General features: G+C 47.7%; 13 protein-coding genes across 13 annotated transcripts; 4 read left to right on the forward strand and 9 right to left on the reverse strand.

The window, feature by feature from the left end:
* Positions 1 to 338: 338 nt before the first annotated feature.
* On the reverse strand, positions 339 to 1,398 carry PEX2_085600 (RNA polymerase III-inhibiting protein MAF1; the record flags this gene model as incomplete). Its single annotated transcript, XM_016745830.1, has 2 exons — positions 339 to 1,328; positions 1,393 to 1,398. The coding sequence occupies 2 exons, from the start codon at positions 1,396 to 1,398 to the stop codon at positions 339 to 341; spliced, it is 996 nt and encodes a 331-aa protein (XP_016602277.1).
* A 609-nt stretch (positions 1,399 to 2,007) lies between these two features.
* Positions 2,008 to 2,837, reverse strand: PEX2_085610 (AP-1 complex subunit sigma; the record flags this gene model as incomplete). Its single annotated transcript, XM_016745831.1, has 5 exons — positions 2,008 to 2,040; positions 2,213 to 2,487; positions 2,561 to 2,678; positions 2,740 to 2,773; positions 2,827 to 2,837. The coding sequence occupies 5 exons, from the start codon at positions 2,835 to 2,837 to the stop codon at positions 2,008 to 2,010; spliced, it is 471 nt and encodes a 156-aa protein (XP_016602278.1).
* Positions 2,838 to 4,128: 1,291 nt separating this feature from the next.
* PEX2_085620 (MARVEL domain-containing protein) lies at positions 4,129 to 4,786 on the reverse strand (the record flags this gene model as incomplete). Its single annotated transcript, XM_016745832.1, has 3 exons — positions 4,129 to 4,344; positions 4,421 to 4,687; positions 4,745 to 4,786. The coding sequence occupies 3 exons, from the start codon at positions 4,784 to 4,786 to the stop codon at positions 4,129 to 4,131; spliced, it is 525 nt and encodes a 174-aa protein (XP_016602279.1).
* Positions 4,787 to 5,700: 914 nt separating this feature from the next.
* PEX2_085630 (PPN1 endopolyphosphatase family protein) lies at positions 5,701 to 7,945 on the reverse strand (the record flags this gene model as incomplete). Its single annotated transcript, XM_016745833.1, has 4 exons — positions 5,701 to 5,737; positions 5,788 to 6,517; positions 6,565 to 7,739; positions 7,800 to 7,945. The coding sequence occupies 4 exons, from the start codon at positions 7,943 to 7,945 to the stop codon at positions 5,701 to 5,703; spliced, it is 2,088 nt and encodes a 695-aa protein (XP_016602280.1).
* Positions 7,946 to 9,252: 1,307 nt separating this feature from the next.
* Positions 9,253 to 10,093, reverse strand: PEX2_085640 (uncharacterized protein; the record flags this gene model as incomplete). The annotated part of the gene is made up of 2 exons (XM_016745834.1): positions 9,253 to 9,503; positions 9,553 to 10,093. The coding sequence occupies 2 exons, from the start codon at positions 10,091 to 10,093 to the stop codon at positions 9,253 to 9,255; spliced, it is 792 nt and encodes a 263-aa protein (XP_016602281.1).
* A 1,971-nt stretch (positions 10,094 to 12,064) lies between these two features.
* PEX2_085650 (uncharacterized protein) lies at positions 12,065 to 12,301 on the reverse strand (the record flags this gene model as incomplete). The annotated part of the gene is made up of 1 exon (XM_016745835.1): positions 12,065 to 12,301. One exon carries the CDS (start codon positions 12,299 to 12,301, stop codon positions 12,065 to 12,067), a length of 237 nt encoding a protein of 78 aa, XP_016602282.1.
* Positions 12,302 to 12,924: 623 nt separating this feature from the next.
* PEX2_085660 (MSF1 domain protein) lies at positions 12,925 to 13,713 on the reverse strand (the record flags this gene model as incomplete). The annotated part of the gene is made up of 1 exon (XM_016745836.1): positions 12,925 to 13,713. The coding sequence occupies one exon, from the start codon at positions 13,711 to 13,713 to the stop codon at positions 12,925 to 12,927; it is 789 nt and encodes a 262-aa protein (XP_016602283.1).
* Positions 13,714 to 14,467: 754 nt separating this feature from the next.
* PEX2_085670 (zinc finger MYND domain-containing protein) lies at positions 14,468 to 15,436 on the forward strand (the record flags this gene model as incomplete). The annotated part of the gene is made up of 1 exon (XM_016745837.1): positions 14,468 to 15,436. The coding sequence occupies one exon, from the start codon at positions 14,468 to 14,470 to the stop codon at positions 15,434 to 15,436; it is 969 nt and encodes a 322-aa protein (XP_016602284.1).
* An 813-nt stretch (positions 15,437 to 16,249) lies between these two features.
* Positions 16,250 to 16,714, forward strand: PEX2_085680 (GFA family protein; the record flags this gene model as incomplete). The annotated part of the gene is made up of 1 exon (XM_016745838.1): positions 16,250 to 16,714. One exon carries the CDS (start codon positions 16,250 to 16,252, stop codon positions 16,712 to 16,714), a length of 465 nt encoding a protein of 154 aa, XP_016602285.1.
* A 179-nt stretch (positions 16,715 to 16,893) lies between these two features.
* Positions 16,894 to 17,737, reverse strand: PEX2_085690 (Glucose/ribitol dehydrogenase; the record flags this gene model as incomplete). Its single annotated transcript, XM_016745839.1, has 2 exons — positions 16,894 to 17,213; positions 17,272 to 17,737. The coding sequence occupies 2 exons, from the start codon at positions 17,735 to 17,737 to the stop codon at positions 16,894 to 16,896; spliced, it is 786 nt and encodes a 261-aa protein (XP_016602286.1).
* A 1,182-nt stretch (positions 17,738 to 18,919) lies between these two features.
* Positions 18,920 to 19,573, forward strand: PEX2_085700 (Peptidase M1, alanine aminopeptidase/leukotriene A4 hydrolase; the record flags this gene model as incomplete). Its single annotated transcript, XM_016745840.1, has 3 exons — positions 18,920 to 18,984; positions 19,043 to 19,390; positions 19,552 to 19,573. The coding sequence occupies 3 exons, from the start codon at positions 18,920 to 18,922 to the stop codon at positions 19,571 to 19,573; spliced, it is 435 nt and encodes a 144-aa protein (XP_016602287.1).
* A 2,461-nt stretch (positions 19,574 to 22,034) lies between these two features.
* On the forward strand, positions 22,035 to 22,939 carry PEX2_085710 (GAF domain-containing protein; the record flags this gene model as incomplete). Its single annotated transcript, XM_016745841.1, has 4 exons — positions 22,035 to 22,037; positions 22,148 to 22,257; positions 22,345 to 22,741; positions 22,829 to 22,939. The coding sequence occupies 4 exons, from the start codon at positions 22,035 to 22,037 to the stop codon at positions 22,937 to 22,939; spliced, it is 621 nt and encodes a 206-aa protein (XP_016602288.1).
* A 654-nt stretch (positions 22,940 to 23,593) lies between these two features.
* Positions 23,594 to 25,483, reverse strand: PEX2_085720 (putative NAD+ kinase Utr1; the record flags this gene model as incomplete). The annotated part of the gene is made up of 1 exon (XM_016745842.1): positions 23,594 to 25,483. The coding sequence occupies one exon, from the start codon at positions 25,481 to 25,483 to the stop codon at positions 23,594 to 23,596; it is 1,890 nt and encodes a 629-aa protein (XP_016602289.1).
* Positions 25,484 to 25,829: the final 346 nt, after the last annotated feature.

Genomic DNA, 25,829 nt, shown 5'->3' on the forward strand with positions numbered 1-25,829 from the left:
AGCATTAGAGGCGAATGATAGCTTACTTCCTAAAATTAAGAAATCTGCATGAGGCAGCATAAATCCAAAAGAAATAGAAATAGACATGGGTGATATTAGGCAGTAAGTCACAGAAAGTTGAGGGACATCATGTCAATATTGGCCGTTCAACAACGTCCATTCGACAGCGCCCCTTGTGAACAAAAATCCATGCAAGTTGATTGCGCCAGTCCAAAAAAAATAAAACATTAACCCAACACCTCCGGCTAGAAAGATCATACCCGACCAACGGGGCCAAAAGAAGACATACAAGAAACGAACGAAAACAAAAGCAAACAAGCCAAATCATTTGGTATACCTTAGACTTCCATTGAGTCCGCAATTTCCTCACTCATTGCGCGGACTCCCCGGCGGCTGTTTGGCAGATTATCATCATCGTCACTGATCACATAAGTGTCATAGTCGTCCGCAATAGCTCGAATCGTCTTCGGAGGGCGGTCCATCTCATCATCACTATCACTAGCAATAAGGGTCGATCTAGCGCGTTCTCCAAACCAAAACTTGGCACGCTTGCTGGAACTGAGATCCGGCGTGAGATATCCGTCGTCGTAGGTCCGCTTCCCAGTAGGCGTAGTTGCCATCTCGTCTGGGGTGTGGCTGAGTATGGGAATCGCGCGCAGGAAGATGTAACAGACACGCTTGCGAATTGGGTTAAAGAAAAAGTAGTGTAGACTCCAGATAGCCCCATCATCGGCATCGGATGGGTCCTCCTCTGGGGAATACGAGTAGATCGAACACTCCTTGAGCGACATGTGTTCATCTATCGTTTTCCACACCCGCGGGCCCCACGCAGAAGATGATCCTGCTGTGTACGATCCAGAAAGCGTCGCAGGCGATGCAGGAGACAGGTTGGTGTTCTCGCGCGGTCGCAGGTTGAGCAGTGTTGAGTCGACCGTGTTCATGACGCGCTTCAAATTCCGTTCGCGTCGGAAATCAGTGGGGCGCAGGACATGTGAGAAGTCGTAATCTGGATGACTTGCGTTCAGAGTGGCAATCAGATAGGCAAAGGTCCGTCGGCTCGAATGGTCGCTCAGGGGTCCGAACGGGCTAGATCGCGATAGATTGAGGGTCTCGGCGGCATCGTGTGCATTTGGAGGTGAAAGTGAAGCCGAAAATCGAAGAACCGATTCATATTGAGCCTCGAGCGACTGTTCGATATGGTTGTAAAGTTTCCGATCGGAGCGTGCCGCTTTGGTGGTGTAAATATCACAGCCGCCAACGATGTGGCAGTCGGTCGTATCAAAATTAAGAGAACTCGTCACGTCCTCGAACTCTGGAAGGGGTAAAAACTATATCACGAGGAGGGTCAGTAAACCAAACTGATCAAAAGACACGTTGGGGTTGTGAGTCTACCTTCATCGTGAGATTAGACTGGGGTAGTGGAGATAATCCCGAGATAAGCCGATAAGCGCCTTCAGATGACGTGTCACGGTCTGCGATTCAAAGAGAGAGACTCGAGTGTCTGTTCTGATGTAGAGAGAAAGAGAGAGATAGGCGAGGGGAAGCAGCGGTAATACAATCGGGTGATTGAACCGAAGGTGGAGATTCGATGATGTCGATCAGCGATAACGGAGAACAGGGGAGGGATAAGGGGGGGACAACGCGAACTAAGGCAGATCGCGGGTCTTATAGCAAGTCAACACCAATGTCAAATGAGGAGAGTATACAAAGAGATGAAAATGAAGCAAGAGGGGATGGTCCTAGGATGTTCCGTAAGGTGATCCAAGAGGGGAGATTCCGGAAACAGTCACGTGTGGAAGGCGTGGTCCAGTAGGAACCCGCACTGACCTCACGAGCAGTCAACCCATGGATAAGAGTCACCTCACAGACCAACTTTATCCAGGTTGCGTGTTATATCTTCCGAATCCTGAGTGAGAACAAGTTGTATTGATTAGTATCGTGATGGAAAGAAATAAGCTCCTATGTACGCCGCAAAATAACGAAAGGCAAGAATCCTGCTTGCTTGTGTTACATGATCTTGGTGACCACATCTTCCTCAACCTGGGGAATAATTAGCCCGGCTGAAACTTGGCCATGGCTGGGGGAGAAAGGGGTGGGAGAAGGGGGTGGGATAAAGGGCCCAAATATAGCCATGCAGCACCTCTTTGGAGGTTCTTTTTATAAAAGAAAGTGGCAATCCCCATGAAGATAAGAGAAACTTGTCTAAACTCACCTCCATATCTTCCAAACTATCCTGCTGGCTGATACAGCGAAGAACATTCTTCTTGCTAGTCTCCTGCATTTCCCCCGCAATCAATAACTCATCGAGAATAAAATATGCTTTCTGGAAGTTGAAGATGATGTCCAGCTCGCAGACGTTGCCGTAATACTTGTCCATCTGCTCGACGTAGCGGTGCACCACCTCGAGGGTGATCAGCTCATTATCGGTTGAGGAACAGCCAGCGATGAAGAAGAGAGAAGCGTAGCGACGATAAACAACTTTCGAGTCTAGTAGTGCAATCCCAGTTAGTCCAATTCCAGCTCGTCAGCGAAAGGGGGTCGTGCGGGGATAGAAAGCCACCTTTGTATTCCAAGAAATTGCACATCCGCGTCCTGCGGGACAGCACTAGCTGGGTTACATCCTTGATGATCTTGGCCTTCTCCTTGGGGGAAAGAGTGGTGAACCACTTGGCAAGGCGCTAGAGAAATGTTGTCAGTCGGGGCCAGGTGTTATGTAGTTGGGTAGGTGACGAGGCATACCACTTTGCCCTGTCGGGAGAGCAGAATCAGGTAGCTAATGAGGGGGTCAGTGGATGCAAATACAGGGTGACTGCAAGACAATCTTACTGAACAGGCATATTGATGGAGATGTGAAATGAAGGGATGGAGAAAAGTGTCAGGGCGGGAAGCTCTGGAGAAATTCTTTGGGTGGAGCGGAGGGGAGTTTTGCCCCGCTAAGCCCTAGCTTAACAATGTAAACGTGGAGATTCGATATGGAGTTGATTCCAATAGATATTTGTTTCTGTTAGAAGTTCCTGATATCCCAGGGGTTTGTGTTGTTTTTTGCGCACGGGGCCTTGAATGAGTCAACCCTCCATGACGGAGCACATGCATCTACAGCTCTCGGAACCATGCATCATGTAGGAATCTTAGCAAAACTAGCATCAGAGCCTCATCCACGCATTTAGAAACTTGCTATAATAGAAACATGATAATTCTACGGTCGGGTCTTTTTTTATTTGTTGATTATCGACCTATGCGTGCTGTAATGTACATGTTTTGAAGATATATAGTTGCATTTATGTCAACTACATCATCGTTGATGAAAATCAGGTAGACTATTTGGTAACCCGTACATCATGGAATACCATATAAGACTCTACATCTCCAAGACAGTAAGTCTTGACCCTAAAGAACCGTTGTTTTTGCATTGATAGATACGAGGGAAGAACCTGGGTATTGCTTCACAGGATATGTTTGGCACGCAAGAGTGATATTGGTAAATGAGCATGAACAATGGATGTCTATAGATTCATTTACACCTCGTCTAGTAATAGTTGTTGGCGGCTCATTGGGCATACTTTGCTCGGCCAATTGCAAAAGGTGGATTAAGTTTTGAATATGGGATCGTCGGGTACCCTTTGGCTTCAAGCACCCGAAAAGGTAATCGAGGTGGGAGAAAAGCAAGAGAGGAGGAAATAACCATGTCACCGTATACAATCATACTGGCCACTTGGTCTGACAGGTTTCCTAGTGATATATAAACATGCCGAAGGCGACTGACCAAAACAAATATTATTAATGAAATAAATAGTAGCACATTAAGTATCAGAATATCTCTCTCATGATCGAGTAGAGACTAAAAGAGGCAGCGTTTCTGTCGAATCGTTGCAGGTATGAAACCATGGAAGACATGAAAACCAAGAGCCCCGAGCTCATAGATCGTACAAACACCTTCCTACAAACACCTCAACCGTATACCGACATCACCCCTTCAACGCCATTAACCAGAACCAGAACCATACCTATAACCATGGTCCAATAGTATCCCAAATTACTAGGTTGTACATAACCTGGACAGACGAGAGCGATAAAACCAAGCCTAAGGCTCAGTTTACATCACGCGCCCACCTTCCATGACAGGCCCATTTAAACCTGGGTCATGTTGGGGCGGCCACCCCGGCGGCTGCCAGTACGGCTGCGTGAGGGGCCGGCAGCAGAACGGGAGATGAACACAGAGACGATGACAGAGGCCATGTAGCCCGCCCAAGCGAACCAGAGGAAAGCAACAGAGGCCTGGGCCTCACGGCAGCGCTTGGTCATGTTGTTTGAGCCATTGGTGATCTCATTGCTCTTGAGGTAGTCCTGTAGAAGGGTTAGCGTCGATTGACTCTCATCTCGCGTATTCACTACGATCGCTATTATATTCAGTTCAACTTACCTGGTTGTTGCAGGAGTGGCACCCCAGCTTCGCAGCGAGTGCGATGGCAGCGCAGAAGAAGAAGACGCAGTTCAGTGCGTCGAGGACGATCATGATGATCGGGTGGCCGGCCCAGTCGATGTTGAACGAGGCCGGGATCAGGTAGATCAGCGAGAACATTGAGAACACCGCTGTGTAGATTGAGTAGTTCACGGTCGCAGGGTTCCCGGAGAAGGCTTCGGCGATCATGTTACCGATGAGGGCCATAATGAGCAGGGACCATAAGAACTGCGAGTTTAGTTAGTATTCGTTTTTGTAGCTTTTAGCTGTCGCGATTGCACATACCTCCCAGGCTCTAAGGCCTAACTGCACACCTCTAAGACCCATTTTTTGTAGATTTAGATTAGATTTAGATAGAGGTCGAGGTCAAAAAGATGTCGCGTAGATCGCGAGAAGGTATATTGTAAAGGTATAGGATAAGAGTAAAGAATAGCCTATAGGTCGATTCAACAGTATATAAAAGCCCAGGGAAAACGACGAGGTTATAAATCGGATGCTCCGGAGGTCAGTGATGACATGGAAAAGCAACATCCCCAGAACCTAAAACTCGTTGCTACGTCATGCATCCGGGTACGAGCAGCCCGATTGGACTACGTTGGAATGTACAGCTGAAGCATATTGGAGATGAAATCATGAAGGTTGCACTTTGGTCAATGATGAGTTCTTGACTAGAGTCTTTCTTTGAGGTCTTGCTTTTTTTTTTCTTTTGATCCACCTGATTTTTTCAATTTTTTTTCAACATTCCAGTTTTGTATAGGGATGGATCCAGGTTCCATTCATCAAGTCTATCATTTCCATGTGAATTTCCCCTCATTGACATAGTTTAGCATTCCAAGGCACAGTGCTTTGTAAGTACATATATAGCTTAGTACCTATATGTATTAACTCGATAATCACAATGAGATGATTCAAATCAATCAAAAAGAAAATATGGAATCAATCTTGTTTAAACTAAAAACTAAGAATGTCCAAAAGAAAAGAGGACTTTGGCGGTTTTAGTACCACACTCCAATTACCTGAGTTATGGAACCCGTATTTGATTTAAAATAATCCAATTTTATCGCTCTATATTCCAATGACTATTTGGGGTTCAATTCCCTTCTGATGACTACAATACATATGAATACATGGATGATCACTAGAGCTGCTTGCATAGATAAAGATAAAATTCAATTGTAGTAGAACTATCTAGGTATGCTCGACTAGCACCAATTAGCACAACGACCCTTCACTGGTCTTCCTTAATCTTCCTTAAAGGCGCTCTGGACGGATCCGTATCTGAAAAGGTTAGCATTTATATATCTCAGATCCACTCATATACAACTCACCCTTGAAGGCACTGCCTACCCAATGCAGCACTACCACTGCGCATGTAACAGACCTTGGCCTTCTGACAAGCGGCCGTAGTGCAGTTGGGACTCTTCACACTCTGCTTTCCCTGGTAAGTGTTATGCAGACTGACAAGATCCAGGTCCTTCTCCATGGCCTCGGTAACCCGGTGCCAGAAGGTTGCGTTCAACGGCGCATCCTCGTCCCACCCAGCTGCTGGTCCATATTCATCGCGGGTGGAATATTCAATCTCAAATGTTGGACCTTTGTGCTCCAGAGCCGGGTACTCCGACACATTGCTGTAGAAGGTGTATGCCTCGTAGATGTTGAAGTCGCCCGTGTCGACTTCGTACAGACGGAAGCCACTGTTGAGGTTGGTCAGAGGGGTGATGCTGGGCATGATCCAACCGGTAGTGAGTGCGTTCTCTGCATTCTGTACAGTCCCGTTGTTGGCATAGTAAACCATGAACTGGTCCTCGTGGGTATGTCCGAAGAAGATGTTGGCAATAACGTGGGGCGAGTAGCGGTCCACGATCTGGTAGAACAGATCTGTCGGATTGGGGAGTGGATTGGTTCCGTCCCAGCCACTAAGGACATGGCCAATGATCCAGACACGTTCACCGGCATCCTCAGCCTTTTGCAGTTCCTCAATCACCCAGGAGAACATCCCAGAGTTATCGGGGTCAGTGCTGTTGATGAAAGTCAAGAAGTTGGATTGGTACCAAAGGTCTACGAGTGTGAGTGAATATTTTCCAAATGAGTTGATGACAACATACCAGTGTTGAATGCAATGATGCGCAGTCCGTAGTGTGTCTTGACAGAGTAACCGCCATAATGCGTTTTCGCTTCATCGGCGGTCTTACGACTAATCCACCCTTCATGGCGCCACAGTCCAGCCATGTGCTCATAATTCCAGCTCTGCTGTTCCCCCAGACGCCCAGGGAGATTATGAGGAGAATCAATGTTTGCAGGACTGGTATCATGATTTCCAAGTGCTGCAAAGACAGGACCAGAGAGATAGTGTTTGAACATGCCATAGATACTGGTCTCCGTATACTGAGTCAGCGCCTTGGATATCTGGGATGCTGGATCATGTGATACCAGATCCCCCGTATAGATCGTCCATGCAAGGTGGTCATCGTGTTTTCCTTTGCCAGTGCCAGTCAGAGGACCAACGGCTTGCAAAGCGGCAAGACCCAAGTCATATGGGGTGTCACACTGGAAGGAGCCATATGCAGATGCAGAAAGCAGTGGACTGTCTTCGGAAAGGTCATTGGAGTTGTCACTCCGACAGCAGAGGCTAGACGTGCAGTTTGCTTCAGAGTTGACAGCATAGCGAGCATCCAGATGGAAGTCTGACAGATGTAGTACCTTGACCCGCTCCCCACTTGCCTTGGGGACTTGGGCATCTGCAGGTTTGGGCTTGGGGAAAAGCTTGGACGTGTCAAGCGGGCTGGTCGTTGGCGCGCTGCAAAACTTGCTGCTCAGAGAATGGCAGATGTATTGACCATCCAACCCTTCTACATCAGCGTATGCCAGCACCTGAGTCCAGATAGCGCCGAATGTGTTTGTGGCAAAGTCTTGCTCGCACGTCTCATCGGCATGGAAGCCGAAGGCCTTGCACAGGCTGACCATGGCATCCGGAACAAATGCTGGGCCATGCAACGCTGCAGGCTTCGCTGCGGCTAGGACGTTCTTGCATTTGGTACAGTTGTCTGCTGAGCTATTTGACTTGATGATGTTGGTCACATTGAATAGTGCTTCCTGAACCAGCCTATACCTCTTCTTGGCAGACATATGAGTTCGGGGCACGGGGAAGAAGACCTCATCCTGATTGTCCGGGATATTGTCAGGATCCGTCAACTCATAAGGGAAGGTGAGGTCCAACACCGGATCATAGATGATCGGCTGGGGTTGTTGGGTTGGCTGGGCTGGGGAAATATAGTAGGATCTGTCATTCATATTAGCATATCTATGTGCCCGAGCCACCGGAATGTCAATAGTATCATACGAGAATACAGAGGTCGGAAACCCAGCAGCAGCCACATAGGATGAGTCTCCTGGGAGGGAGACAGCAAATGCAACATTCAAGAGGAGATATGTAGTGCCTATGAGGGCTAGAAGGGCTTGCATCTTGAATAAACCGGAGCGGCCCATTGATGCAGGCAAATGAGATAAACCAGAGAAGAATTGAAAGAAAAGCAAAGAAGAAAAGCAAAGGAGAAAAGCAAGGAGCAAAAGCAATAGTGATTTTAGTCAATGTTTATAGACCTCATGCAGGTACGATGCACGTGGCGGAGAGCATGGATGTGAGTGGAAAGCGATGTTGACAACCCACTTTAGAACAATCATGTTATTTGCTAAGCTTAGTGGCTTGCTATCTAGCATACATAATCTTCATTGAAGGATCGGTCCCTCAAAGACCTTTGATTCTGACACATCAAAAACAATGGTATCACAATTCAAAATCCCATGAGCCTAGTCAAAATGCCGATCTAGCTATCCTAAAAAGGCTTAGCGTTGAATGCTGTTCTCCGCGACTGCTATGTGATATGGGCCCATGCGACTGAAGACACATGCATGACAAACCGTATTGACTACACCATCCATGGCGGGGATGTAGGTAAAAGGTTGACTCGCAGACGGCAGATTACCTGTGTCTCGGAGCGTGAGAGCGGTGATAGTGCGATTGGCCCGAGGAGACGGGGACGATATGTTCGCGCCCAAGTAGGAACTCCCCACAATAAGGACACTACCCAGCTGAACAATCCCAAGGGTCATTGGGAGAAGGTGAATAATGTATATGACGACTAACGGGATCCAAGTGAGACCCGGAGTGTCGTGTGGTTGTGAAGCTTGGGAGCCAGATGGGCCGCGTGCTGTTGAGTGAGCAGGCTGGTATCTTGGATTCCTGGAGGCTGGTGTATTCGAAGCCTATTGCGCTTGCCGACTCTTTAAATGGCGGAGGCAACAGATTCGATTCAGCAGCGATGAAGAGTAATTGAGTGGATCCCAAGAAGCGAGTGACAAGTATCATGTGTTGCCATATCGCTGTATAGCATGGATACCGGACTGTCACATTTCTTCGCGTGCATCGAGTCAATCAACTCTGTACTTGTTCATCTGGAACTTGCCAAGTATTCAAACTGACGAGGAGGGCGCCGTGGGCACGGAGAAAAGGATTGATGCGCGGAGGTATTTTGGCATTTCAATCCTGTTATCGGATGCACTTATACCAAGAAGATGAGTACCCTGGGATCTTGCTCGGACTCGCGTTTTTTTTTTCCGCGATGGAATGTCACCATGGCCTGGCACGTGTAGACAAAACTGCGAGTTAAGTACCGAGAAGCGCCAGAGGTTAAAGGGCGCAGTGCCTCACTCATAACTCGGGGAGAAAGAGAGAGATAGAATAAAGGAAAAGGAAAATCCGAGGACGATCGGAAGATCGACCTCCACAGCCGAATTTAATCGTGAGAGCCCTTGGAAGATCCACTAGAAGGAGCCTGAACGCAGACAAGTTCAACCATGATGTCGTTTGGACCGTCCGGTGGTGCACTATTATAAGCAGGGGCACGACTGATGATGCCAACTGCCACCTGGGAAGCTTGGTTGTGGGCGTTCATATTATCGAGATACCAGACCTGCCAAGGCCAAGCGCCCGAGCCAGGTGGCATGATGGTGACGTTCTGATCGGGAACTCGTTCTCTGGCGAAATCTGGGAAGGTTAGAACATAAAACTGGGAAGGGAAGAATAATTGACATACCTTGGACTGGAATAGCCGCGACATCGAGAGTGGGTGGCGGGCACGAAGGTAGCGGCGGAGGCTTCATCAACATCTTATTGAGAACGACCTCTAGAGGCTTGGAATAGTACTCGCCCGAGACAGCAAGACGGTAGAGGCCAATCTGTAGGGCGCTCTTAAGATCACGGGAACAATCATCCCCCCAAATCCCATCGCATCCATTGTTTCCCCCAGAAGGGGTACCGGTTAAATTACCGATCCTGAGCCCGATTTCCGAGGTGCGATTCGAGTCGACAGCACTCAAATTGATATTTTTATTTTGATATCCCAGCCAGAAGGCCGTTTTGGTCATAGGCCCTGCGCCCTTGCCGGACGAACTGGCATCAAAGCTGTAGTAGAGTGTGACGGGGTCCGGAAAAAGAGGTTTGAGGTCGAAGCGAATTGCAGTTTGAGCGAGCGAGTCGATGCATCCGTTATTCCAGAAGGAGCAGAACTGAGCCGATACAGTTTGTAGTAATACCACCAATAGGGCCAGCGACCCAAGGCTCACATTGAACGCCATTTCCGAAGGGGATTAAATGTCCAACAAGAGTGACCGCGGAGGCCCTCACAGTCAGGATAATCGAGAGCAGATGTATTGCAAGTTCATTACGGGGAAAGGAGGTAATAAAAAAAGGGTGGGAGATTAACTGATAAAAGGCTGTTAACGGAAGCCAGGGAAACGGGTCCCCGCAATACCTACTAGGGTCTTTTTTTCAGTGAAGGAAATGAGGCTAGTCTCAGTGGAAACCCAAAAAGAAAAAAAAAGGGTCTGCGGATGTTATTTCATCTCCTAAGGAGACGAATAATGGAGCTTCCAGGAGAGAACCTTGGGAAAAGGGAAGGGGAATTAAAAATGCCGAGGTATTGCCAAGGAGACAAGAAACTAAATATACAAAGAGAACAGAGTACGAGTACGGAGTACGGAGTACGAAGTACGGAATACAAGGAAGTATTATTTCAAGGAGAGTACAGAGTACACGGAGTATAGTACGGTTATTAATAAGTTGCATTCTTGAAAAGGTGTGATTTGGAAACTCGGGTACCTGCTGGGTACCTGAGAGGTACTTTGATGCATAGTAGTGGAGTCAGGGAAAAGGTAAGTCCCCTCCAGGTACCTCCTTGATTGGAATGAGAATTATTATTTTCCATTATTTTTCCACGCTAAGCCAGATACCCCCACATTGCCAACCCTAAAAAGGGAAATTATTGACGACGATCACACACAGGGTCAAGCAGGGTCCAACCACTTAGATGTGACTAGGAATTGGTATGTATTGGTATTATATTGATCCTTTCTCTTTTCAGAGTTAAGGTGAGATCTTCCTCAGATCATTGATTTGCATGACCTCATATTCATTCCAGGCGTTTCATATACTCATATATTGCCTAATATGGGACGGAGACACGTACATACATTCTGGGCATGGAATAATAATACAAAGTACAGCATACAACATACGGAGAAGTATGGAGTATGAGTATAAATCATGACAATAATAACCAATAATACAATGTGGCCATATGAGATCTGTGCGATATGCAACACGCCGTGATGCATGCCAGACATGTAGGTATAATCCTTGCCTGTCTTCCGATAGACTCAATACAACAGCTCCTTTGACGTAAGAAAAATACCGGCCAGAAATACTCGGCCACATTGGAGAATCTTACTGCGTCATTTGGTTCCGAGGGTCTGAAACATGCTCTCATTGGTGTTGAAGTCTCAGGTTCGCGCGTTTTCAGCCAAGAGTCCTTGGCTGATTCGGCTGCCCGTTAGCGTGCAATTATGTGTATCGCGAGACGCTGGAATCCACTCAATCCAGCAATCCTCCGGGGCTATGTTCATGTTACTCCGTGCTCCAAGTTTAGGGATAAAAATCCCTTTGCTAATAATTGTACTTTGTAAATGGAATGTCGGCCTACCTACCTAAAATGTCTGTATGCATGTTGTATGCTGTTACCTAGCCTTAACCCATTCTTATAATCTACTCGGTCATCTGCAGTCGAAATTCAATGAGTATGTGAAAAAGAAGAAAACATCATGATTTTCAAATTTGGAGTCAATTAAAATGAGACAGAAATAACTCGGTTTCCAACAACACTAACCAAAAAAAAAACCATGAGTCAATATTAGGCGGGGAAGTTGAGAACAATGTGACGATCTCGAAATGAGTACACTTTGCAATTCATTGATAAAGGAAGCCAGTCTGCGAAGTCTGACCCTCTCGCGCATGAGGGTGTCATCAGCAGCTGAGTACTCCGTACTCCGTACAACATTCATATGTCGACTTCGGGTTTGCACCTCGTTCAAGTTGCCAAGTGGGCCACTCATTTTCAGGTGGAGCGCCGCAAGTACGGAGCACTTTGACGCCTTTTCCCGATAACAGCCAATTCACATACAAAGTACGAACGGTGCACCGATGCCATGAATATCATCTGGAACCACCAGGCCGCTATCCCCGAAAACGCCGCATTATTGACGCTGAGCAGTTCACACCTCTTGCCTCTGCAATAGCTTGGACTTCCATGCTTGGACCCACTCGAGCTCGATGGGAGCAATCTGCAGAGCCCTCTGGGTCGTGCTGCAGTGGTTGGCAGAACCCACACCAGGGGGTCCGCCTGACCTGGTGACGTCTGCAATAGTCTGCAGCTTATTGGCTGTGGGGTCATCGTTAACAGCGGGCAGAGGGATGAGGAAAGCCAAGTCGCCGAAGGTGAGGCGGGCCATCCTTTGTGGTCAGGTCGCGGCGTTGTTCGTCTCCATCGTGTCTTCCAGCTTGCTGATCTCCATGCCAAAAAAGAAATTGACAGCAAACGAAAGGGGTTGAAAACTTGATAATGATCATCTGTTAGGAATGGGAGGTCTAGTCGTGTGAGGGTAGATTGACATACTTCGACGCTCGTCTTGCCTCTTGGCCGATAGCAGGAACAAGACACATTCACCAAAAACGTCGGAAGCAACCTCGAGACTGTATGACGAGTGGGTTGCACCTAAAACACCTGGTTTTCGCCAGCTTCAGAAAACATAGACCAGATAGACAGGCACTAGTGGTGATGGCAAAGCCCCACAAAAAAAGCACCTATAAAACAAAGATAGAAAATTGATGCATATTGTACAATGAACCTTCAAACGAGCGTTAAACATGCCCCTTAACATACATGCACATCCCAGAGGCTGCGCCTCATGCAAAAATATTAACATACAAATTCGAATATCAACATCCAGAAAAGATTTGTGGGAGAGTTTCGATCATATCCCCACGCCAGAACTCCACGCTTGAAATCAAAATGCAATGACGGGTACATCACCCAAGCAAAAACAAGACAATCCAGAATAGAAATGGATGTCAATCACGACTTGTCGTTTTCAATAGAACGGTCCTTGCCGTGCAGCCAGACACGCTTCCACGTGCCGTCAGGTCCGAAAGCTGCCTCTCGGTCTTGGCGCATGCCTTCGAGGACACCGACAACACCACCACTGCGCAGGCGCTCAAGGACAATGTTCATGCCCTGCTTGCTCTTCAATACAGCCTCCTTAGTCCGACTCACACCGATGAGCTCAATGGTCCGCTGGATACCGGCAGTGGAAAGGGATGAGAAGAATCCTTTGCGAGGCTCATCATCTTCGTGGTCGCCAGTGTCATGCTTCTTCTTTCCAAGCAGCTTGCCCTGTCCGAGTCGGGAGCGGAAGGTGACCGTAGTCTTGACACTAGTCTGCTCGGAACTTTTGTCGACGGCGAGACCATCTAAAGCCAGCCGATGCTCCTCGGATTGGAGCCGCTTGTAGCATTGCTTCTCAACCACGCTCAGGATGCCCGTCCACTCCATGTTGCGGGACTCAGTCTCCATCCACCCCTCCCTGGCATCAACAGTGGTCCTTTCAAGAATATAGCTCTGACCGGAACTGTCTGAGCCACCCATGCCTTTTGGCAGAAGCTTTAGAATTCCAGATGGGACCTTGGACTTTTTTAGGTGTAGCCGGATTGTGTGAAGACGCTGAGTCTTGGGGTCGACGTATCTGTCAATGACATCGGTTGTGAGGACATGTTGTGAATAAGGATTGGGATAGCGGAGGAAATAGGCAAGGGAGACGGCGGGGAAGGAGTAATCGTAGGTGAAATTGTTTTCGAAAAACTTCATGATGGCATTCGGTGATTCATGTAGATGGATTGATTGAGTGGCAGAAGGAGCAAGGAGTCGTCTGATCCAGTACTTTTTGCGAAGGCGAGCAAAGGTAGAAGTGGGGACTGAAGGGGATGAACAGTTATTCCGAGGGAAATCAGATGCTTGAGATCACATGCCGCTCACGTGGTCCGGGGATTAGGCCTATCATCGGCCCGCAATAGCTAATGTGTATACTTCCACTCTTCTGTATTTTTTCCAATGTGGTATAAGAAAGTTAGGTCTGGAGACAGATTCTCAATACAGAAATTCAATGCTTCATGCTACCTGCTGTGGAAATAAATACTTGCGGAGAAAAGATATCAAAATGATGGTCCATGTCTTCAGCGGATGTACAGCTGGAACAATTGAGAAGGGCATATTATCGCAGCTTTTGCTGTATTGTGGCCTAGGTTTGCAGGAAAACAAAGAATTATCAACTATTCTTCTGGTAGTCAAACGAAGTACATAATAAATGCCCTGCCAGCCCCTCCTCCCTTTCTCACTCTCCTCATCCTTTCATCTGCTTCCTCCCTCCTTTACCCCATAAGCAAGTCAGTCTTCATTCACAAAGCTTGCCAAACCATTAACGGCCTCTGCAAAGCAAGCCAAGCGTTGACTTTTCCCTCCACTCTGACCCTCTTTCCTTCACTGTGAACATATTCTCCATCAAGAACCCCAACGAACCTCAACCTTACCACACTCTACTTTCTACATCTCCCCACGAAAGAGAATGGAACTCTCATCTGGCTGTGGTGTGTGCGGCAAGAAAGATGGAGTTCTCTGCTGCTCTGGCTGCAAAGTGATGATGTACTGTGGTGTCGAACACCAGATCGCTCAACGCCAAGAGCACAAGTCTGCTTGCAGCGCCATTAGAAGATGTCGTGTTGATATGGAGAAGGAAGAAAAGGCCTTACGGGATCATCCAGGAAATCCATTTACCTACGGCGTCGGAAATTTCTGGACAATCCTCTCGACACGCCCTTACATGCGATCCCGCGCTGCCCTGTGTAATACCATGAGCTTTGTTAATAATGTCCAATCGCTTCAAGAACAGCTCAATGTCTTGATGGAAACCCTGCGACTCTGCCGAGGCGATAACATGGGCGCGCGAGACGTCATCCCCGGCCTGATGATTCGTCTCCAGCAGGACCAGGAGTGCTACGATTTTCTGAAGTGGTGGGCTACAACCGGTCAGAATAACGACTATGATTGGGGTAATACCACTCTGCCATACCTTGACATCAAGAACGCCAACCCGCTCGAGCCAGTCGATATGTTCTGTGGAAAGTTGATTGATCTTACCCATATCGTTTCTGTGACTCTAGTCAAAGTCAAAGTGCTTCAAGTGATCCTCACAAGCATGGGACCTCCTGGAAGTGTTGCCCACATGCTGGGACTCGGCCTCCAACCTTCGAGTATCGCTAAAAACCCCAATATCACCAATTGTGACGACGGACAACTCGAAGGTGAGCAACTAAAAGCCCAGATTCGCGCTTTGTACGAGGACGTCCAGGAATTGAATCCCCACTTTTGGCCGGCCCTTCTGAACCCAGGTGAACATTTGGAGGTCCAAACCCCGATATTTTCAATTGGGAGCGTGGAACAGATGCGGGTGGTCTTGAACTTGACTTATGAAGCATGGTACGAGGCCCCTGGAGCTATTGCTTTTATTGAGATGGCCGTTGCGGGTGAACTTTGATCAGATTTTCCACCAACAATCGATATCTGGAGGTTTGTATGATACTAGAGGATGTAAAAAGCGGATTTCGAGCGTCACAATTCAAATTTGATCACCTAGGATCGAGGCTATTTTCTACAGAAGTACAGTGCTGTAGTGAATATTCAGAATATTCCCTTTAATGATGGTATTTGGGGATTTCCATCAATCCTCCCAAGGGTTCATTGAACATTAAAAGGAAATGATTATCCGAAAAATTGGAAATAAACGTGCAAACTGGTAGAATAAAAATCCTGATTATTTTAGGTGGTCATACTGGTTCTCTCAAAAAAAAATCATTAGCTCTCTTCTTATCTATAGCCAAACAAGAACAATTGCCCACTTAGATGACTGCTGTCCTTGACGATGTAGGACTTTAATAATCAGATACATTTGGGCCACAGTGATAGCAGGGGCGTTATATTGAAGACAAGAATACGCTCTGTTTTTCTTTGAGCTATGTTCTGCGGATGCCTTTCTGTTTCGCTAGAAGTGTGAAAATGATTGACTATGAAGTGCAGAAATTGTGAGGTAAAAGCATTTTCTATGTATGACATGGGAAATAATTTGCAATAAGCTCGAATTTTGGCGGCAGGTATAACTAACCTGTAAGCCTAACAGAGCACCTCAATCTAACAACTTATTCAACTCAGGCCCTCTGTTGATGTAACTACCAATCCTCCGGCCTTGCTCTCCTAAGCACGTTAGGTCCACCCGTGGACGGTAGCTCCCGAGCTTCGTGGAATCTGGATCTACCCCTCACCTTCGAACAATTGCAGTCTTTCACAACTTACCATGGGGATGAAAGCTCGCTGCCAATGTGGCAGGATTCAATTCACGACACCCACGGATAAACCTCTGAAACTCTGGATCTGCCACTGTACAGAATGCCAGCACCAAAGCTCGTCCGCGTTCGGCATCACCGCAACATTTCCGTACTTCGAACTCCCTGAGTCAGTCTCCGGTCTGGTCAGCAGCTACACTCGTGTCACCCTTAAGGGGCGCGATATGGAGTGCCTTTTCTGCAAGGAGTGTGGCGCGCGGCTTTTCCATCGCTTCCGGGATGCCGTACCAGCACCTGGCGAACAGCCCGAATTTTCTGCAATTACCAATGTGAAAGGTGGTTGCTTGGAGGATCTGAACAAAGAGATGCTGCGAACTGCAGTACACATCTGGTGCCAGGAGGCAATTATCGACATTCCCGAAGGTGTGGAGAAGTGGGATCAGGGACCGCCTCAGCCAAATCCCTTGGTTACTTAGGTCTTTCATGTTTCAAAGAAATGTGAGGTGCATCAAAATTGATTCGGTTGCTTATTTTTAAGTAGTTACAAGAAACAGACGTATGTATTCCTGAAAATATAAACACTTGGGAGAGAAAAAAGGCCCATAGTTACACTCCAGTAGAGCCGAGTGCAATCAGCTACCCAAAATCTTGTAGCCTACCCAACAACAGAAGTCCAACCATTATCAATAGCAATAGTCGCGCCGTTGATCTGACCGGCACCCTTTCCATATGTCATGTTCACACAGAACCCAGCAACCTCATTCACATCGACGGGGGGAGCTTGAATCGCCTTGAGGACATTGATCATCTTCTCATAACCCTCCATATGCATTCCGGAGCTAAACGCATCAACGATGTTTGTCTCCATGCCACCCATCATCAAAGCGTTGCACTTGATTCCCTTGTTGCCATAGTATGCAGCAGTGTTCTTGGTCAATCCGACCAGACCGTGCTTGCTGGCCGTATAGGCAGCACCTAAAGCCATTAGTCAATTCCATTCCTAGTAAAATCCTCTTATTTCGTTAGAACATACCACTAGCCCATCCAGCCTTTCCGGCAACGGAAACAATATTAATGATTCGCCCATCAGGCTTCGGCTGCGCCAACATGTTGCGAACAGCCAATTTACTCAGCAGAGCCGGGGCAGTAAGGTTGATCGCCATGATACGATCCCAAAGCTCCATGTCCAGATCGCCAATCGGGTCAAAGTGGTCCATGATGCCGGCGTTGTTGATGAGGACATCAATCTTGCCGAATTCGCCGATCAGGGTTTCGAACAAACTCTCCACCTCGTTGGTCTTGGTGATATCGGTCTTAATAGCCTTCAGGGGCCCCTTGGATGACAGTTCAGCGGAGGTTGTCTGCAGTCGTTCCTCGTTCACATCGCAGATTACGACGCTGGCGCCAGCTTCGAGGAATTGGGTTGCAATTGCTTTGCCTAGGCCGCCGCCACCGCCAGTGATGAGGCATGTCTTTCCCGCAAGGATTTGCTCAGGCATTGTGAGTGGGAATTATGATATAGATAGGAATAACGGTGTGAGCGAGTCTGGGCAGCGTCAATTGATGTCGAAATTTGACCTCGTTTAAATATTCCTCCATTTTGGCGACGGAAAGCCTTCTACCCGCTTTCCGCTCACATTGGACACGGTGGAATCCACTTTGGACTTGATAATGTCGGCTCAGGGGCCACATTTTCTGGGGTACAGCCCGCCTTGAAGACATCGGACCACCCATGGCAGCTGGCGTTGCCGAGTGGTAATGTTGTTACCAAGGGATACGGATGCGGGTCTCCATATGAGTCTGGACAGGAGTGATATGCGGGCTGTATGCATGTTTATTTCCGAAATGTACAAAATTATAGATGATCAAGATCAATAAAAGAGAATTGAAAAATTTCCGTGATGTATTGAATGAGACTCGAGTTGAGTGATACAGGATTTAAGCTTCTTTCCACCTGTGAGTTGGCCTATGAAGTGGCATGCAATACGCATCCTGGTATCAGGTGAAAACATTGAATGGCCCTTATCGTCACGTGAGTTCAACACCCGGAAGTGTGTCTACCCGAGAGCCCTAAGCCCTGGCTTCCTGTTTAGTGCTATCCTTCTACTCTATATATCTACATTTAAGTACACTGTACTTTGTAGTCTTGTATACAATATTGGCGGAAAGCCCGGTTTGAATAAGAGCAACGACCAGATTATTCGATGGAATAGGACTCTGCAATGCAGGATGGAAAACGACTTTTCCTATCTATTGAGCCCAGCCTTCAAGGGCTCGGCTCTTTGTTTCTTTGTAGAAATGAACAAATTCGATTTGTTCAGTCTCTATCAGGCAAAATATCCCAACGAGTTAGTGCTGCAGGGCCACCAACAAGCCTTGCCACGTTCAAGCGGGAGGCTTTTTTCTGCTAGATTGTCTAGGAACGCTAAAATTTGCATGCATCTCAGCTGTGGGGAGTTTCAGCTAGGACTACCCTCAATAATGGCGTCAGTCAGATTGTAGCCCTTGAATGAGAGTGGCTAGATCCAAATTAGGCATTTTGAGTGTACGATTAAGAGGGTATAGGAATCAATAAGACAAAAACATTGATTCTCTTGTTTAATTCATTCAGTTTTGACCTTTGTATTATATGTGTAGATCAATGTAGACAAGATGACCGACCGCGATATCCTTCGGACAACATGAAGCCCATTCGCCACCATGTCTCCCTTCCCTCGAGTTTAGGGACTGGGCTTATCACGGAACAGTGATGTAAGTATGCCCAGGGTCAAACATATAAGCAACAATTCACAGACACTCTATAGCATCGAGTTTGAAGGGGCCATGAATAACGAAATGGCCGGCTTTTACCGTAGTAAATATAAACCAGCCGTGACACCCGTAAAATCCGTTCCCTATGACGATGAGTGGTGCTACATGCTCAGTACCCAGTTTGCGCGGCGCGATGCCCGCCGTGCCTTTCCATGCTTCGACGAGCCCAACCTTAAGGCAAGCTTTGAATTTGAGATTGAGGTTCCCGTCGATCAAAGTGCCCTCACCAACACGTCTGTCAAGAATACTAGGCCCACTAAGGATGAATGGAACATGGTAATATTCGAAACAACCCCTATCATGGGCACGTATTTGCTCGCCTGGGCTATTGGTGACTTTAAGTACGTTTAGGCTCACACTGACCGGCTCTACAGTGATAGGCAGCTTCCGGTGTGCGTCTATACTACCCGCGACCTTAAGGATCAAGGCCACTAGGCCCTCAAGCACGCCACCAGATTCATCGATTGCTTCTCTGATATCTTTGACATTGAACGTTACGTAGCTTTGATGCCCTGGATGTCTAAGACCCTATAATAGAGAATAATGTGTTACTGTAGTGTTGAATGTTACTATGGGTGAATCATGGATAACTCAGAGCCCAACCTTGTAATGTTTGGCAATCTCAATTAGCTCAGGGTATGACCGCAAAAGTCAGTTTGTATTTACTTCTTTTAGATATCAAATGCTCCAAGGATTTTAAGATGACCATATCAATTCATCAGTCCAGACCGGTGTGGATTTTGAACGCTTGTCTATAGTTAATATACATGTATATATTGATTGACTAGGTTAACTACCCGTCGAATCTCCACTTCACTCTCGTGCAATTTGCTAACTCTTGGACATGAATATTAATAGACACTCTTTATATTTCAATTAGTGACACTTTTCCATTCTAAATTTCACAGATTGCGTTACAAATGCCACGCCCTGGAGTTAGCTCGGCGATTCTCATCTGCGAACACACCGGCCTTCAAAACCTTATTGCGCCGGCCAATTGCCACTGACAACATAAATGATTTCATTCCAAGCCTTCTTAGGTCAGTGCATGTGCATGGACCCCGAGGACATCGCACTTCAAACATTGACACCTAAATGATACTCAACGCCCAACCCAAGGGCTACCAGAGCCGAGGGCCAGCTGGAATCGATGCACAATGATACCCACCGCCATTCCACACCACATATATGCTTGAAAAAAAAGGATCGGGAAATCGACAGATCGCCCAGTGGTAGGGGGGCGCATAGCCAACTAGCGGTCTGAATCTATGATCAACCCCCACTCCCAGCGTCATCAAATCAGCACTAAGCCCCGACGCACAAGCCACACTAGATCGGCACTACATCCCACTACCGGTGTATACATACATGTCGAGGCTTTTCCAGATGGGCGGTATGATGTGAGAGTCAACCTATCAAACAAGATTTATGATATCAACGGCGTTGTGGCTCCTTTTGGTCGCGGGCAGGAGCATCGTAAAACTTTGTTTCGAGCATCCGCTCGCTCAGTTCGGAAATTCCAGTGCACAGCAATTGTTCTATGCTACCTGCTAACCCGCGGGGAGCAGTTTGTCCTACCGGGGAAAGTTTATGTGAGATAACATGCGGTATGGACTTGGCCAATTGGCTCTTGTCGTGGGGCTGGGGGAAGGTGGTGGGGGATTGGGATTCATATTTAGCCCCTAGAGATTATACTTTCCTCAGACAGTTATATTAAGAGAACAAACAGCCTTGGGGCTAGACTTTTATTTCCACTACGAAATGTGGGGAGTGTATTCTACTCTTTTTTCAAAATTCACTATAGCAAATCTTGATCGCAACCAACAGTGATCATGTTCGTCTGTTTCTTCTTAGGCAGTGCCGTGGCCTATAACATAGTCATGGTTATTTATCGTCTTCATTTCCACAAGCTCAGTAGGTTCCCGGGGCCTCGCCTTGCTGCCGCAACAGGGTTGTATGAGATATACTTCTCTGCCTGGGGTCCTGGCATTTTTGAGCATGAGATTGAAAATATGCACCGAAAGTTTGGTATGTCGTCTGGTATCTATGGGAAGGTGATTGGATTTTGACATTTTCTAGGTCCGGTTGTTCGTATTACTCCCGATGAAGTCCACATCCAAGAACCGTTCGGGACTTCCAGCTATTCCGACGGCTGGATCAAAGGCACTGGAGAACTCGAATCTGGCTATTACCAAGGACGCCGCGCCCATAGTTTCCAGTACCAGAGACCATCCATCTCCCGAGCACGATCTCTGCTCCGGGTGGAAGTTAATCATACTATCAACGCCTGGAGGGAGAAATGTGAAGTGCATAAAATGTTTAGCTCAAGGTTTGGGGTATTTCTTATCTCCCCTTGGAGTAATAAGAAAGTTCAGCCAGTTGGAGAAAGTGACATAGAAGACGGAGATACGAGTTCTTCTAAGTTTACGCCAACACTTTGAACGTTTCCTCAGGCCTGCGGCATTACATTGGTTCTCTATGTTGTAGACCCAAGGTCGAGTCAACCAAGCACTTGATTCGAATGAATGGGTTTCGGGATTGACAATTTGACACATGCATGTTGGCAAAGACCCTGATGAGATTTGAGCTTCCACGCAGGTTTAACCCCGCGAAAATGTGGAGTCCGGCATTCCTTGAGGCGAGTGAGTGGCAGTTCCACCAACAGGATGTTCCATCCACAATCAGAAATGTCCTTGCATCTCGGAGCCCGGCATAAGGTTTCGACAGTCGGGGTTTATCGGGGATATAAAGAACAAAGGAACAAAGGATAAAAGGGGAGAAAGCAACCTTGGAAGACTAAAGGTCAAAGAAAGCTCCATCCCAAGCTTTGGCTGAACGTCTAAAAGCCCCGCTTCTCCCGATTCTGCCCATTTCTTTTAAAAAAAAGCCGAGAAGCCGCCTAGCGCGATCGATTAATTTCTTTACATCGCGCGATACTTGTCATCTCACACCTTTGCGCATACGTCTTATATCTATTGAATCACCATGGTATGTTTGCGCCCGCTCTTTGCGAATTCCCTGACCTCTGCAAAGCGCATCGCGCATCGCGAAGATCCCTACAGACCCAAACACAGCGCTAACAGGATTGCGATTAACAGCCTCACGCCGACTCCTCCTATTTCATGCCAGGTAGCTCCAAGGCCGACATATACGAACAGCTCCTACTGTCGACACAAGGTCTCCTAGATGGCCAACGGAATTGGGTTAGGTGAGTTATGACAACACAATCCAAAATATGCGCGCTTCAACAACCGCGCAAACCATTTGAAAAGCATAATCGCTTACGACCCATTAGCAACCTCTCCAACGTCTCTTCCCTCCTTTGGCACGCCTACGCCTCCCTGCCCGCCCCTTCCTCATCCGTCAACTGGGCTGGATTCTATATCCGTGATGACAAATTCCCGGCGCTCGCTTCCCCGGTCTCCTCGCCGCCATTGCCTGGTGCACCCGGCTCCGGTGGTGTAATTATCTCAACTACATACTCTACCTCGGAGAACCAGCTTCTTCTTCTCGGGCCATTCCACGGAAAGCCTGCGTGTCAGGAAATTCGTTTCGGCAAGGGCGTTTGCGGTACTGCTGCCGCGAAGCAGGAGACTGTTATTGTTCCTGATGTTCTGACTTTCCCTGGACACATTGCATGCGACGCAGAGAGCCGCAGTGAGATTGTTGTGCCTATCTTGGTTAATGGAGAGGTTAGTACTTATTTCCTGGCGACGTTACCGCGCTTTCCGGAGAATGGAATTATCCTCGGAGGAACATGCTAACATCTTCATTAACAGACTGTCGCTATTATTGACATCGACTGCACCGAGCCCTCTGGATTTGACGATGAGGACAAGAAGTACCTCGAGAAATTGGCCGCATTCCTGGCTGAGAACTGTGATTGGTAAAAGCAAAACATAATTAATTTTTTTTATAATGGTGTTACGAAGGACACGGGTTTAGGCAAATGAAAGTTTTCGTTTTAAGATGGTGCATCTGAGTAGTGTTAGCTATTTGGGCGCAAAGTCTAGTAGGTCTCGTGTAAAAGCACTCGACAACAAAACAAAAAGCAATCCCGCACACTTCATATAGCCCACCAATGACTGATGGATGAATGCAATCGCATATCCGAGGAACCCACACCATATTTTCCCTGTTTCGGAACTGAGGGGACCTATGCCCTGGGACGAGGTTTCTTCAAGCTACCTTCACTGAGGTCAATTACGGAGCTGGGAAAAGATTAGTTATAGCATTTAAAGTTTAGACGTGACAACAAGTTGCGAGACAAAATCATAGTCGACCCGCCGGAGGCTTTCTTTTCAGGCCGTAGAGGCAATATGTCATGATCTATTGAAACGATATCCAAGACGAACAGTAATGCAGGTGCCTTCCTGCCCAAGATACGTCGAAAACAACATAGTTACAATGCATATCAAACACCGAGCGAACCTCATCACGCTGGGGTTGAGAAATGAGAACAAAACAAAACACCGAGACCCAGGCGTTAAAAAAAGGTATAGAGCACAAAAAGAAATCGAAAATCGCTAACATGCACAAGAACATCACATATTGAGCAAGCTCATTTGTCGACGCATGGGATTGGGCGACAGAGCATCCCCATCCTCACTGGGACCGATGCCGCTATCTGTACCAGCGAGCACAGTGTCCATATCGATGTCCCACTGTTCGTCTTCATTGGGATCACTGTTCAAATCCGCGTCGGCATCACCACCATCCCAGCTCTTCTGGACCGCGCCGCGGGTGTTCCACCGTAGAGCACGCTGAACACTTGTGAACCATTCGTTGTTGTTGGAAACAACTGTCGGGAATGGGTACTGGCTAGCTTCGACAGTGACGTAGTCACCTTGGCGGAGTTCAACGCGGCCCTTACCGTCAAAGGAGCAGTAAGCGGTGGACCGGGATGATTTAGGGACCGCAATGCGGAGGAGGTGGGAGTCTGAGAGGACCATTGGGCGAAAGGAGAGGGTGTGCGGGCATATTGGGGTGAGGAGGATGCCCGGGATGGATGGGTGCATAAGAGAACCGCCGGCGGATAGAGAGTATGCCGTGGAACCAGTGGGCGTGGAGAAGATACAACCGTCTGCTTGAACGACTGTGAGCAGCTCGTCGTCGGCGTAGAGCTCCAGGTTTGACACATAGGGGGACGGGCCGCGGTCAATGACCAGCTCATTCAATACTTCGAATTGTTCGCCCTCCTCGACAGCGCCCACCTCGGCTCCCTTACTCCGGTCTTTCCGATATACAGTACATGTGAACCGCATGCGCAAATTGACGCGCATGCCCACCTCACCCATAACGGCATTAAGCTGTGATTTGTAGTCGGAAAACTCGAAATTTGTGAGGAAGCCCAGGCTGCCTAGCGAAAAGCAGAGCACTGGTGGAACCACGCGCTGAAAGAGCCAAGATGTGAAAAGAACGGTACCATCACCACCAAGCGTCAGCACCAAGTCAAATTTATCTGGTGATGTCCAACACAGATCCGGTGTCCAAAAATGTAACATCTGCGCGAACATCGGGTCTTTTTGCAATAGGCCCGGAGCGTCGAATCGTTTCGAATTGCGCAGTTTCGCATCTACATAGACATTGATTCCTAATTCATTTCCGTATCTTGAGGTCGAAAGCAACCACTCGGCAACTTCTCGAGTCAAGTGCACCAGACTGTTATCGCGCGCCTTGGTGACAATCATGACATTTCGCACCGCCCGTTTGATAGGTCGTCGTTGTAGTTGCTTCGAAACTTCACGGACTCCAGTTGCCGTCTGAACTAGTCGTGAATGTGACAGCCACTCATCATCGGCGATTTCCTCCAACACCTTTTTTATGTTGACAGCATCATCAAAGCGTTGATGGAAATAACATGGCGACTGCAGTATCAGACGTGCCGTGGCAGGTGATCGATCGAGATACCCACTCAATTGAAGATTTGAGAGTGCGGTAGAGAGGTTGGAGGAACCATTGCTCCCCCGCCGTTGCTGGTTGTCGGAAGGTGGGGAAGCCTGGGTGGGTTTATTCGCGAGCATACTCGACAAGGAACTCGACGACATATTGGTATTATTGTTGAGGATCGAGGCTCGGGAGGCCAGGGCTTTCAAAATTGTCTGTCGCGGTATACAGTCGGTCGATAACGCTTTCTTCGATCGTCGATTAATCGACTTCTGGCGAAATGACCGTAATGGCGAGGGAGGGAGCGACAAGCCTGCGACCTCCTCTTGAGCCGATTCGGAAGTTTGTGTAGGCACGGTGTTGGTTCCTTGAGGGAGACGGCGATTGTCCTGGGTCGGGGGTTCTATGTTGAGGGCATGATCGCGGAGGAGCGCCGCGGTAGTTGGGAGTGGGGCTTTGGTAGACGGAGATAGAGAGGGGTGAGATGGGGGTTGTGTAGATAGACGTGAAAATGTGTCAGCCCGTTGATTATCACGGCTGGATGCCATCGGCTTAGGCGGCAGGTAAATAAGATTTGATTTGGGGGGGGGGGGANAATCAGGGAAAACAGCTCGGATGTAACGGGGATTGCGGATCCGAAGTCTTGAGATTGCAGCTGTGTCCCCCGTAAAGTCGTGGACCCAGTTGATGTTGATTCTAGCGTATTCCACACTTTTTTGGGGACTTTGTGATTCTTTGTGATTTATTATCTTTTCTTTTTTTTTATATGCCGACAGGGATCCGAATAAACTTAAGAGTACTAGTAGTGTGGTTTAGTAGGGTAAAGATTGACGATTGACGATTGGTAACGATTGGCATTTAGCCCTGGAGGAAAAAAAAAAGGTATTCCTTTCT

Source organism: Penicillium expansum, assembly GCF_000769745.1.
Source record: "Penicillium expansum strain MD-8 chromosome Unknown contig284, whole genome shotgun sequence".
In the NCBI taxonomy this organism is placed as follows: domain Eukaryota; kingdom Fungi; phylum Ascomycota; class Eurotiomycetes; order Eurotiales; family Aspergillaceae; genus Penicillium; species Penicillium expansum.